This window comes from Budorcas taxicolor, chromosome 5 (assembly GCF_023091745.1).
Source record: "Budorcas taxicolor isolate Tak-1 chromosome 5, Takin1.1, whole genome shotgun sequence".
Taxonomy (NCBI): Eukaryota; Metazoa; Chordata; class Mammalia; order Artiodactyla; family Bovidae; genus Budorcas; species Budorcas taxicolor.
Window position 1 is genome coordinate 112,514,561 of NC_068914.1, and position 13,468 is coordinate 112,528,028.

The following is a 13,468-nucleotide window of genomic DNA, read 5'->3' on the forward strand; positions in this document are numbered from 1 at the left end:
TTAAGAAGAGGTATGAATAGACCCAGGGCTTCCCAGGCGGCTTCCCAGGCGGCTTCAGTTCAGTTCAGTTCAGTCGCTCAGTCGTGTCCGACTCTTTGCGACCCCATGAATCGCAGCACGCCAGGCCTCCCTGTCCATCACCATCTCCCAGAGTTCACTCAGACTCATGTCCATCAAGTCAGTGATGCCATCCAGCCATCTCATCCTCAGTCGTCCCCTTCTCTTCCTGCCCCCAATCTCTCCCAGCATCAGGGTCTTCTCCAATGAGTCAACTCTTTGCATCAGGTGGCCAAAGTACTGGAGCTTCAGCTTTAGCATCATTCCGTCCAAAGAAATCCCAGGGTTGAGCTCCTTCAGAATGGACTGGTTGGATCTCCTTGCACTCCAAGGGACCTTCAAGAGTCTTTTCCAACATCACAGTTCAAATGCATCAATTCTTCAGCGCTCAGCCTTCTTCACAGTCCAACTCTCACATCCATACATGACCACTGGAAAAACCATAGCCTTGACTAGACGGACCTTAGTTGGCAAAGTAATGTCTCTGCTTTTGAATATGCTATCTAGGTTGGTCATAACTTTTCTTCCAAGGAGTAAGTGCCTTTTAATTTCATGGCTGCAATCACCATCTGCAGTGATTTTGGAGCCCCCCCAAAATAAAGTCTGACACTGTTTCCACTGTTTCCCCATCTATTTCCCATGAAGTGATGGGACTGGATGCCATGATCTTCGTTTTCTGAATGTTGAGCTTCAAGCCAACTTTTTCACTCTCCTCTTTCACTTTCATCAAGAGGCTTTTTAGTTCCTCTTCATTTTCTGCCATAAGGGTGGTGTCATCTGCATATCTGAGGTTATTGATATTTCTCCTGGCAATCTTGATTCCAGCTTGTGTTTCTTCCAGTCCCGCGTTTCTCATGATGCACTCTGCATACAAGTTAAATAAGCAGGGTGACAATATACAGCCTTGACGTACTCCTTTTCCTATTTGGAACCAGTCTGTTGTTCCATGTCCAGTTTTAACTGTTGCTTCCTGACCTGCATACAGATTTCTCAAGAGGCAGGTTAGGTGGTCTGGTAGTCCCATCTCTTTCAGAATTTTCCACAGTTCACTGTGATCCACACAGTCAAAGACTTTGGCATAGTCAATAAAGCAGAAATAGATGTTTTTCTGGAACTCTCTTGCTTTTTCCATGATCCAGCGGATGTTGGCAATTTGATCTCTGGTTCCTCTGCCTTTTCTAAAACCACCTGCCAATGCAGGAGATGCCAGTTCAGTCCCTGGGTCAGGAAGATCACCTGGTGGGCTATGGTCCATAGGGTTGAAGAGAGTCGGACATGACTGAGCACGAAGCATGGAAGATGAGAGCTGTTGATTACAAGATAAACAGAGTAGTAAAATTCCTCGTCTAAATGTGTTCATAAAGTAACTCCTCTTGCACATTGTTCCCCCACCCCACCCCACCCAAGAGCAACCCGCATTGGGAGTGCAGGACAAGAGCGGCAAGAGCTCGTACGTTGGCGACCGGGAAGTCGCTGGCTAAACGAGCTTCTGGTAAGAAGTGCCTGGACAGCTATGTCCTAGTGAACCATGCCTTCCTATTAAGCCCTCGCCCCATCAATTTTGCCCTCTTTAGGTTAGAATGAGGGAGCAGTTCTTCTAGTATTAAAAAGTTCCTGGAGACTGCAGGGCTAAATTGAAGGTATAGAGACGTGGCGTGAGAAGTGAACTGGATGGTTGCGACGCCCAAGGAGGAACCAGGGGACACCTAAAGGGCCACCGCCACGGCTGTGGCTGCCTCACCGGCCCCCGCGGAGGACTCGGTTTCCCAGCGGCCCCCGCGGCCCGCAGGGGCGTCTAGCCCCGCTGGCCCTCGCGAGCGGGGGCGGGGCCGAAGCCGGAAGTCACGTGCTGCTACAGCCGCCGGGGTGAGGCCGCAGTCTTAGCGAAGGCTGGTTTGGGCTGTGACTGTGGTAGGCGCCGGGGTGATGGCGGTGGAGACTCTGTCCCCGGACTGGGAGTTCGACCGCGTAGACGACGGCTCACAGAGTAAGGGAGCGGCAGGGCGAGGGCTGCGGGTGGGCGCTCATCGGCCCACCGACGTCCGGGCAGCGCTCCTGCGGGAGGGCTTTGCGTTGCGGTGGGCGCGCAGCTTTCTGCGCCTTGGGGTGTGAGAGGGACGCGTTCGCGAACCTAACTTTCGGGGTCGGGAGCCCCAGTGATGGTGGGTCAGGCAGGCCCGGCCAGAGCTTGGCGTATGGGGCTGTGACTGTCCTGCGGAGCGCGCCGTGGCCCGGGGGGCGCGGCGTGTCCACTTGCTGCAGCCGGGGCCCCGGGCGGGGCACCCCCGGGGAGGTCCGCATCCTGGGGAGCGGAGGCGGCCTTGTCCTCGGTCTCCTGGGACTCTCGCCAGAGCCTCCGAGCGTGCAGTTTTAGGTGAGGTTGAGGTCCAGGTTCCTGTTTCGGTTTCCTGTTTTTCTTCGTTTTCCTTCCAAACCAACTTTGGGAAGTTTTGAGTGCTTTTGCCTTCATGTTCTTAGAACTGTAGAAGGTAGCGAAAAAGAACTCACGCGTGAAAAACAAACACGTGAACGTCAGTTTATTACCTTCCATGTCTTTTATTTAGGTTTAGTGGTAATTTTCAAAAAGTGACGCCCCGTGGTTTCCAGCGCACCTAGACAGGTTTCGGAAATTAACAGCATATCTTCCAGCAGATTTTACTTCATAAAATTGGATTGTCTCATTTTAATTTAGAAGTCTAACCCCCCAAAACCTAACAAATTCAGTTCCACTTAGCAAAATTTAGATAGAGGTCAAGCTGTTTCATTGAAACTACTTAAGATGAATACAAATTGGCAGTCTGTTTCTTTGGTAATATGAATCTGTATAGGTGATTTAAATAAGAGATAATAGGCCTTAACTGCTTTGTGAATTTGATTTTTTATGTAGTTTTCTCAAAAGGTGTAGTTTTTAAAAATTACATGTAAATTTTGCTTAATTTTTACAAAGACAGACACATTTGATGTATCTAGGTTTTATTAGCCTGTCAAAAGGGTGAGTTTAATTCAGGGTGGTTAGCAGTTTCTCACAAAACTTTCCATGAGTTACTAGCTGTTATACAGCATGAAAAAACAATCCTGGTGGTAGTGACAGGATCTTTCAACTTGTTTGTGGAGAGGATTCTGTCTTTGTTAAAGTGAACTGCACCTTGTCATGTATGAAGTTTTATGGATAGCGGTTCCTTGTTCTGTATCTGTGAAATATTGGATTGAAGATATGTTTGGGTTTGAAAATGGTTCAGGTAGATTGAATCAATTCAATCTGATTCACTCAAAGATATTTTCCACACAAAGATAAAAAAGGGAATTCAGTCTCTTGGAAATGATAAGCATGTTAATAGGTTTTTGGAATTTAGCTCTTGAAGAATCACTATAGAGTTCTTATTTCAGATCTTATTTTAACTTTTACCAGCTTAAAAACTTACTGGCAAGGAACTTTAAATGTTATTACAGGTTTTCTCTTGCCTGCTACTTTAATTTCCAAACAGACTAAATGAATAATTCATTGGCATGTTTTTCTAGCGTTGTCATTAAGAAGTCATTTGCTGGTTAAATGCAGCTTTGGTCATTTCCCTTGTAACTGAAAATTAGACAGGTACTGGGGATTTTGAGAATCTTACACAGTTTTTAAAATTTAAGCTATAAGAGAGGGAAGAGCTCTCTTCTCTGGGCCTGGTTTTCATTAATTTTTGGAATATGACTCATTTATATTGTTTTCCGGAATTGCCTAGATTAACGCTATAATAAAGCAGGAACCTTAACTAAATGGATCCACCTGATTCCAGGTATTAACTAAATGAATCCACCTGATTCTGAACATTAGTTGCAAAATAGGGGAGAATGTGAAGCTAGGTCTTCACTGAGTTGGAACATACTTACAGTTGCTTTGCATTGCTAATTTGAGGAGAGAGAAGTTTTACTTTTTTAAGAAGTCAGCAATTGAATAAAATAATTCACATCAGTAAGAGAATCTGAGTTGGAGTTGAATTCGCTCCCTTTGGAATAAGTAATGATATAATGTATGGTGCTGAGTCCCTTCAGTCCTGTCCCACTCTTTGCGACCCTATGGACTGTAGCCCACCAGGCTCCTCTGTCCTTGGGATTCTCCAGGCAAGAATACTGGAGTGATTTGCCATGCCCTCCTCCAGGGGATTTTTTGAACCCAACATCTCTTTCATCTCCTGCATTGACAAGCAGGTTCTTTATCACTAATTTTGATGAGTAGGGAAACTTTTTTGTCCAGTTTATTCCAGTGACTTCTGGAGTCCTTTATTGTGTAAAGTCTGTAAATATCAATACAATATTCTGTACTCTGTGTCCTTTACTGGCTTTTCCGATTCTATTATGATAATTAAAACAATATATCTTGGGACATTATAAATATAAAATTAGCAATATAAATTTGGGGCATTACAGAAATAATATGATGAAGCAGATCTAAAATCATTTCAAAAACAATATTTAGGTGTATTTTTAGGCTTAGTTTACTGTGTTTACTTAGTTTACTTTTAACTGTGAGCATTACAGTTAAAAATTTTGCTTCTATGACAGCTCAGATTTTTGCACCTAAATCAGGTTTTTTGCACAAAGTAGTTATTTATGATTAAAATAGAGAATTAGGACGCTGAGTTGTCTAAGGCATTTTCAGATTGTTTAGATTATGTGGTAAATGGTATAGTGACTTTTTCATAGTACTTTATAGTTTTAAGATGATTTCTTAAAGTACCATCTACTGTATGTACCATTATTGTACTTGGAAAAGACAGAAAGTTCAATTACTGTTTAACTTTAGAACTTTATTTTCAAGAAGTCCAGACATTCTAGGGTGATACATTAACAATGCTTAGTATCTACTTTTCTGTGACTTTTGAGATTATTTGAAGTAAATGTCTTGTAATTCATTACTTTTCACAAACTTTTCAAATTTATATTTAGAAATTCATGCTGAAGTCCAGCTTAAGAATTATGGGAAATTTCTTGAGGAGTATACCTCTCAGTTGAGAAGGATTGAGGATGCACTGGACGACTCCATTGGAGATGTGTGGGATTTTAATCTTGATCCTATAGCATTAAAGGTTGGAATTTGTTTCATTTTTAATTTATGTATACATTTTCAGAACATATATGCCTTGAAAACAGTGTTCAAAAATGGGATATATATTTTTATTTGGCATCTAGAGAGCTAAAAGAAACTTGGAGAAACATGGTTAATTTCCTTTACTCTAAGCCATGCATGTGGTTTGTTTTTTTTTTTAAAGAATGATGCAAACTCCAGTCTTTGAGCTGACGTTTGTTTTTCATTATCAAGAAAGTGAAGAGGGTTGGAATAGCATATTTGGGCTTTGTTTTCTTATTAAGACTATTTTACATACAGAAAAGTGTGTAGATTTAAAATATATTGTATAGTGAATTTTACCAAACATCTGTCCCCTTGTAACTCATATCCCAGTCAAGATAAAGAATATTTCCACGATTTTTCAAAAGCTCCTTTATGCTATTTAGGGGCTCTTAATATGGGAGTTTTTTTTTATATATATATAAAATAAACTGCTCTTTTCCATTTTGAGGTGGTTCTGTTTTGTTTCATCTTTGAAACTATAGCCTCTTACTAAAATAATAACATTTTTTGAGCATTTATTATGTGCTAGACAGCTGTCCTAAGGCAGCAATGTTGACTTTTTTTAATAGCAACTTTCCTGAGATGTAATTCGTGTATCATACAATTTCTTAGGTTTATAGTGTATCCATAGACTTGTGCCACAGTCAATTGTAGAACATTTTCACCACTCCAGAAAGAAATCCTCTACCTGGAAGCAGTCCCCGTCAGCTGTGGGACGGGTGCTGAGTACAGGGTCTAACACAACTTTCAGTAAAATAGAGTTAGTCTCAATTTGTGTATTGAGAATTTTAATAATTTTTTTCAAATTAAAAAGAATTTATTTTCCTTTGTTTCTATAGCTTTTGCCTTATGAACAGTCTTCCCTTTTGGAACTCATCAAGACCGAAAACAAGGTACAGATTCCTAAACCTAAAAATCTATTTTTTAAAATGCTTTGTCTTCTGTAATTTACTTCTTTCCTTTTGTATTTTTCTTCGTGAAACTAGGTCCTAAACAAAGTCATCACTGTTTATGCTGCACTTTGTTGTGAAATCAAGAAATTAAAATATGAGGTAATTATTTGTACTCTTTAAGACATTAAAAACATGATTTACAAGCAAATATGAAAAAGAAAGCAAATATGTGCTTATATGTGTAAGTGTGCACAAATATTTCATGAAGATTGGGTGAGCTATATATTTAACAATAATAAATGAGACCATTCACTAAATACTATTTACCAAACACCATGCTAACCCTATTAACAGTAATAACCACTCCGGGAGGTACATGAGGAATAGATGAGAACACTGAAGCTTAAAAAGGGTGTCACTCATCTAACATTTTATTGGTAGTAATGGTTTGAGTCTGGGCCTGCATTCCTTCTGTATTACTTGTCATATATACCAGATCTTCTGGATATAACTGATTTTTTTTTTAAAAGTTTTGAATTTTTAATGTTTTGCGTTTCCTCACCCATGAGCCATTGAAACTGGTAGATGGTAAACTTCATCTTTTCTTCTTTAGATTTTTTAAAAAGTTTATTTTTCTTTTTTACGTTTTTGGTACTACATGGTTGCTTTCTTTCATGAACTTGTGAGAGGACGTTGGACAATTAGAGTGGTCAGATAAAACAAAGTAAAGGCTAAAGAAATCAAGAAGTAACTTTGAGTATCAGTAGTGTCTTTGGTATTCTAAAGATAGATTAAATTTACCTATATTATAAGCAGTTTTTGACGTTAAGTAAATTTGTGTGTATGATGTAGTCATCTGTGTATTATTAAATAAGGATAATGAAGACAGCCTAGGAATTTAAAAACAAAATAGCAACCTTTAAAATTATTTTAATTTTTTTAAACAGGCTGAAACTAAATTTTATAATGGTCTCTTGTTTTATGGAGAAGGAGGTAAGTTTTAAAATTTCACATTATAATGTTGTGGTGCCTTTTTTGAGGTTGAAATAAAGTTAACTGACAATTCTAGGACTTTTATGATCATATGAAGTGTTAGTTTGAGCAGTAAACAGTCACATTTTTTTGTTGGTTTGTGTTTTTGTTTAGTAAATAGGTGAAAACCTCAGTGAACAAGCGGCAGCAAATTCTGTGTAAAACTGATTTGTGAATATTTTTATAAATTACAAAGCACAATAGCTAGATGAGGATTTTCCTTGAATTCATTAAATAGTGGGACAGATGGTTGCTTTTAATTGTGTGATTAACGATTGTTTCATTTTTCTCTTTAGTGTAAAATTCTATTTTTCATACTAGCCATATTAGAAGATGTCCTAATGAATAAAAATCATTTTCCTTTTTTGATATTGACTCACTTTAAGATAAAAAGTTGAAATATTCTTCATGTTGCCTTTTAAAGCTACAGATTCCAGCATGGTGGAAGGTGATTGTCAAATTCAAATGGGGAGATTTATTTCATTCTTACAGGTAGGTGGTTTTTACTTTTTATTGAGTTTTTTTTTTTCCCCCAAAAAAGTTTGAGTAAATCACGTAATCAGAAAAGAGTTCTGAAATGTCAGATGCTAAGAAATTGTACTCTGAGGTTAAGGCACTTTGTTGCCATTGGATTATATTTAAAGAGATTGTAATTCCTGAAAGATTTTCATAGCATTTTTAGTGACATAAGCTATCAAAATAAGTTTCTTTGTATAATTTAATTTATGGACAGTTTATCACCATGCCTCTTAAAACAATTTAAAGTTTGTACCTAGTAGGAAAAGATAATTTATGTTAGAAAAAGTGGCGAATGGAGATCATTGAGCTGTTACATGGACAAGGATGAAGTTTTAACCGAATGCTGCTTTTAACCAGATGTTTCAATTTAGATATACTTTTCATTACTGTAAAGTTTTATTTTACAGTGTCAAGTTATTCTAGGTCTCTTGATTTATCAAAAGAATGAAATAAGTTCTGTTTCTCCCCTCCCTGTTGTAAAAGCAGTGCTTATATGATGAAAGCAAAAACTAGAAATCAGGAAACAATAGCCATAATCCCACTTACCTTCTGACTGTTGGATATAAGATTTGATATATTTCATTGAACCAGGCATGCTAATATGTTCAAATCTTTTATATGTTTACTACTTTGTTTTTTGTCTTCTCACCTAATTGAGAGCATTTTGTTGCACTTGTCCTCTGTGATGGTACATGTCAGTTAGGGTTCAGTCCAAAAGCAAGTATCACACAGGATATTTCAAAAGCGGAGATTTAAAAGAGCAACCATTTGGTCCAGCAATACCATTCTTGGGTATATATTCTGAAAAGATGAAAACTCCTAATTTGAAAAGTTAACGTGCACCCCAGTAATACAACACTGTTTACAGTAGCCGAGACACGGAAGCAACCTCAGTGCCTGTCAACAGATGAATGGATAAAGAAGATGCGGTGTATACATACACAATGGAATATTACTCAGCCACAGAAAAGAATAAAGTCATGTCATTTGTAGCAACATGGCTGGACCTAGAGGTTATCATACTATAAGTGAAGGTAGAGAAAGACAAATATATCGCTTATGTGTGGGATCTAAAAAATAATACAAAGAACTTGTTTACAAAACTGAAACAGACTCACAGACATAGATAACAAGCTTACGGTCACCATAGGGGAAAGGTGGGAAGAAAGGTAAATTAGAAGTATGGGATTAACAGGTACACACTACTATACGCAAAACAGGTAAATAGCAGTGATTTACTGCATAGCACAGGGAACCGTACTCAGTTTTTTTAATTAACCTATAATGGAAACGAACCTGAAAAAAATATATTGTTGAATCACTTTGCTGTACCCCTGAAACTAATAAAATATTGTAAATCAACTGTGCTTCAATTAAAGGAGAAAAGAATATATATTAAATCTAGAGAATTGGTTACATAAGAATTGGAGGGCTGAAAGGAAAAACAGTGCGGTAAGCCAGAGGACACAAGTATCGCCTCTACATCTAGGGTAAAAAAGGAAAAAGGTTCAGGTTGTTAGAATCTGAGAGCTAGGAGGAGGAGCCCCAGGGAATTAGTGTTACTATCATAGCTCTGAGGAATCAGTGCTGCCTGGCTGCTGCTGGTAGAGTTTAAAATTGAATATTGCTTCTGGGGTCGCTAAGAATTGGACACGACTGAGCGACTTCACTTTCACTCTTCACTTTCATGCCTTGGAGAAGGAAATGGCAACCCACTCCAGTGTTCTTGCCTGGAGAATCCCAGGGACGGGGGAGCCTGGTGGGCTGTTGTCTATGGGGTCGCAGAGTCGGACAGGACTGAAGTGACTTAGCAGCAGCAGCAGCAGTGCTGAAAGAAGCTGGAGCCTGGGGCAAGTTGTAATTGCTGGGTTGAACTGCTACTGCCTGGATTATGTTGATAAAAACAGCAAGAAATAGAAAGGATGTCCTTTTCCTGCCTTTAGGTCTCCTTTTAGTGCCACCTGTTGACAAAGCCTAACAGGAAGCCTGCTGAGCTGGGGTCTGAGAAATGTTGATTTGCACGGTTGAAGCGAAGGTGTCAGTTTCTCCTTCTGGTTTTGTCAAATTTTGCATTTCTTATTTTGAGGACATTTTATTTGGTGCTTATGAGTTTAGAATTGTTAATAATTCCCAGTAAATCTAATTGTTTATTGTGTGATGACCTTCTTAAACTGTGATAATTATGTATATAATATATAATTACATACGTATTAAGCTATACTAATGCTAATAAAATCTATTTGATATTACGGTCACTGCCCCAGCTCTACTTTAGTTAGCATTTTCTTTTTTTAAAATTCTTTTTTATTCTTTCAGCCTTTCAGTGTCATTATGTTTCAGTTGTGTTTCTCTAAAACTGGGTCTATTTGGACTTTGCTTTTTTATATAATCTGAAAATTTTTGTGTTTTAATTGGTTCTTTTTCTAAATTTTATAGTCCCTTATGTATCAGGACTCGTTTCTGCCTTTTGCTTTGTGCTTTCTATTTGTCTTGCATTTTCTAGTCTTTGCTTTGCTTTTATTAGATTTATAGAAGTTTAATAAGAGATAACTGGAGCTAAGTAAAATTGAAATGCATTATTTTCACTTTTAAAACATTTAAATTGTGGATCTCACAGCTGCATATAATTTGATTTTATACATTCAACAAATGTTTTGGGAGCCTAGCATATGTTAGAAACCGTTATTGGTGCTTGGGATACAGCAGTGCACAAAACCAACAAATTTCTGCCCACAGAGAGCTTATTGTTTAGAACAGCCATAAATTTAATTAGATTCTAAATAAGATAGCTGTGAGTTCAGTTCAGTCGCTCAGTCATGTCCGACTCTTTGCGACCCCATGAACCACAGTACGCCAGGCCTCTCTGTCCATCACCAACTTCCTAAGTCTACCCAAACCCGTGTCCATGGAGTCAGTGATGCCATGCAACCATCTCATCCTCTGTTGTCCCCTTCTTCTTCTGCCCTCAATCAGGGTCTTTTCCAGTGTCAGCTCTTCACATCAGGTGGCCAAAGTACTGGAGTTTCAGCTTCAACATCAGACCTTCCAATGAACACCCAGGACTGATCTCCTTTAGGATGGACTGGTTGGATCTCCTTGCAGTCCAAGGGACTCCCAAGAGTCTTCTCCAACGCCACAGTCCAAAAGCATCAATTCTTGGCGCTCAGCTTTCTTTATAGTCCAACTCTTACATCCATACATGACCACTGGAAAAACCATAGCCTTGACTAGACAGACCTTTGTTGACAAAGTAATGTCTCTGCTTTTTAATGTGCTGTCTAGGTTGGACATAACTTTCTTTCCAAGGAGTAAGCGTCTTTTGATTTCATGGCTGCAGTCACCATCTGCAGTGATTTTGGAGCCCACAAAAATAAAGTCAGCCACTGTTTCCCCGTCTATTTGCCAGGAAGTGATGAAACTATATGCCATGATCTTTGTTTTCTGAATGATGAGCTTTAAGCCAACTTTTTCACTCTCCTCTTTCACCTTCATCAAGACTCTCTTTAGTTCCTCTTCACTTTCTGCCATAAGGGTGGTGTCATCTGCATATCTGAGGTTATTGATATTTCTCCCGGCAGTCTTGATTCCAGCTTGTGCCCAGCATTTCTCATGATGTACTCTGCAAAGAAGTTAAATAAGCAGGGTGACAATATACAGCCTTGACGTACTCCTTTTCCTATTTGGAACCAGTCTGTTCTATGTCCAGTACTAACTGTTGCTTCCTGACCTGCATACAGATTTCTCAAGAGGCAGCTCAGGTGGTCTGGTATTCCCATCTCTTTAAGAATGACACACACATTCCTGGGAAAACCTGTATTTCACTTAATGTGTGCCAAGCTTGTTAATAGGTAGAGTTAAAGGTTATAAACATTTGAAGTTATTTCAGAGTGATTTCTGAAGACCCTTTCCCTTCCTTGTCACACTTTCTAAACTGGCAGCTTTTGAGCTTCATTCATTCAGATGTTCATATAATAGGCAGAAATTGAGAAGCAGTTGAAGATTAACCACCATATTGGACAGTGGCTATTTAAAGAGGGAGTAAGACAGCCTCTGTCACTTAGGAATTATATGAGCAGTGAAAGCAAGACTTAAATACAAGGATGAATGAAATGCTATGGAGGCAAAGAGGTAGAAATGATCGTGGGAGGTGAGTGAAGAACTGATTGCTTGAAGGATGCTTGAAGTTGTCTTATTGCAGGTTAACTGGAGATTTTTACTGGAAAACAGTTTTGTTCATGTTTAGCATTGTTAACATAAAACTCAGTCAGAAATGATGACATTTACTCAACTTGTAACATATACTCAACTTGTCATTTCAGGAACTGTCTTGTTTTGTTACGAGGTGCTATGAAGTGGTGATGAATGTGGTCCATCAGCTGGCTGCCCTCTATATCAGTAACAAGTAATGGATTTTAAAAGTCATTTTGCATTTTTAATAGAGATGCGGGGAATGTTTTTTCTTAAGCTAGCTAAATATCTAAAAGTTTTTCGTGTGTTTACTCACTCATTCCTTCAGTCACTTATTCAGCTTTCTTTGAACAAGCATGATGTTTTAAACACTCCTTGATGTGTATAATGCAGAGGTAAGACAGTTTATACCGTGGTGCAGGAACCCATTATCTGTCTGAATGAGAATGTTGACAGAACAGTCTTTAATTGTAGAGAAAAGGGCTAGTATAGAATGTACTGAGTTCTCTTTACTTATTGCTTTCCTTTACATTGAAGTATTCTTCGCTCATTAGAATCATGTGACACTTAAACTATTGAATCTTAGGGAGAGGGGACTAGATAATCTATAATTCTAATGATCTTCCAAGTTTGGATATCATTGCCCTAAATCAAGAAAAATGATCAAATTGTCATAGTTAGTATTCCTAACCACCACAGAGTAATATCTTGCATTTGATTAAAACTTTATACTTAATTTTTCCCACTCACTTATAATCTTAAAATACCTTTGTTTAGGTATATGATTAGGAGTTGTCAGTTGTGAGAAGAGAGATAACTGAGGCCCAAAGATTTGCGAAAATTCCGTAGCAGTTTCAGTCTGATTCTTTTGGTCACCGGTCCATTCATTGTTCTTCCTATTCCATGCTGCATCTTAACTCTTTATAAAGTGGAAGAGTGTGTTTCTCATTCTCATGTGTTTCTGCTCTGTCAGATATTTATTTTATGTTCTGTGTTTTCACTAAAGTTCTCCTCATGGCAGAAGGGAATGAGAGCATAGCTACCCCAGCCCCCCGTAGAACCTGGTGTGTGATTCAGAGAGACCCCTCTCTACCACACCCCCATCCTAGAAAGATGAAATTTATTAGAATTTTGTGTTTAATTTTTAAAGTATTCTATCTTGCAGAATATTTATACGTGCTTTAATGTATAAGAATTTATTTACTGTTGAGTAGGTTGACTTTCTGGGAGGTAAAATTGAATTATCCTGGGGCTTTGATTTTGGTGTAATCCCATCTGTATGCATTGTTTTCTCAGTAGGAATGAAAACTCTAGAAATAAACCCAACTGGAGAGAGGACTACTTTCCAAATGCCAGTTTGGGTAGGATAGCAAAGATTCTAGTTGAAAATGGGAAAATTCTAATAGTTTAGCAATAAATGAGAATCAGTTTTGTTATTTCTCTGCTTCATCCCAAGCTAGATGGGCCACGTATTGATGTATGCCTGCCCACTGAGTTGGGTATAGGCAAGGAGAGTACGTTAGTTCTCTTTTTGGGTGTGGACTATGATAGTAAACTTGTGTTGTGTAAATTTTAGTGACTAAAGCCTAAATAAAAGTAAATACATTTTTAAATTCCATGAGGCTTTTTCCTTAAAATAAACATGAACTGTGACCAAAAAATG

At 38.6% G+C, this 13,468-nt stretch overlaps 1 protein-coding gene across 1 annotated transcript in view; it reads left to right on the forward strand.

The window, feature by feature from the left end:
- The first annotated feature begins 1,983 nt into the window (after positions 1-1,983).
- The window catches only part of WASHC4 (WASH complex subunit 4), a 55,363-nt gene continuing 43,878 nt past the window's right edge, over positions 1,984-13,468 (forward strand). Inside the window, exons 1-7 of the mRNA XM_052640442.1 lie at positions 1,984-2,044; positions 4,990-5,129; positions 6,013-6,066; positions 6,160-6,225; positions 7,014-7,059; positions 7,523-7,590; positions 11,937-12,019. Coding sequence (XP_052496402.1) covers positions 1,984-2,044; positions 4,990-5,129; positions 6,013-6,066; positions 6,160-6,225; positions 7,014-7,059; positions 7,523-7,590; positions 11,937-12,019 — 518 coding nt within the window. The remainder of the gene's footprint in view (positions 2,045-4,989; positions 5,130-6,012; positions 6,067-6,159; positions 6,226-7,013; positions 7,060-7,522; positions 7,591-11,936; positions 12,020-13,468) is intronic.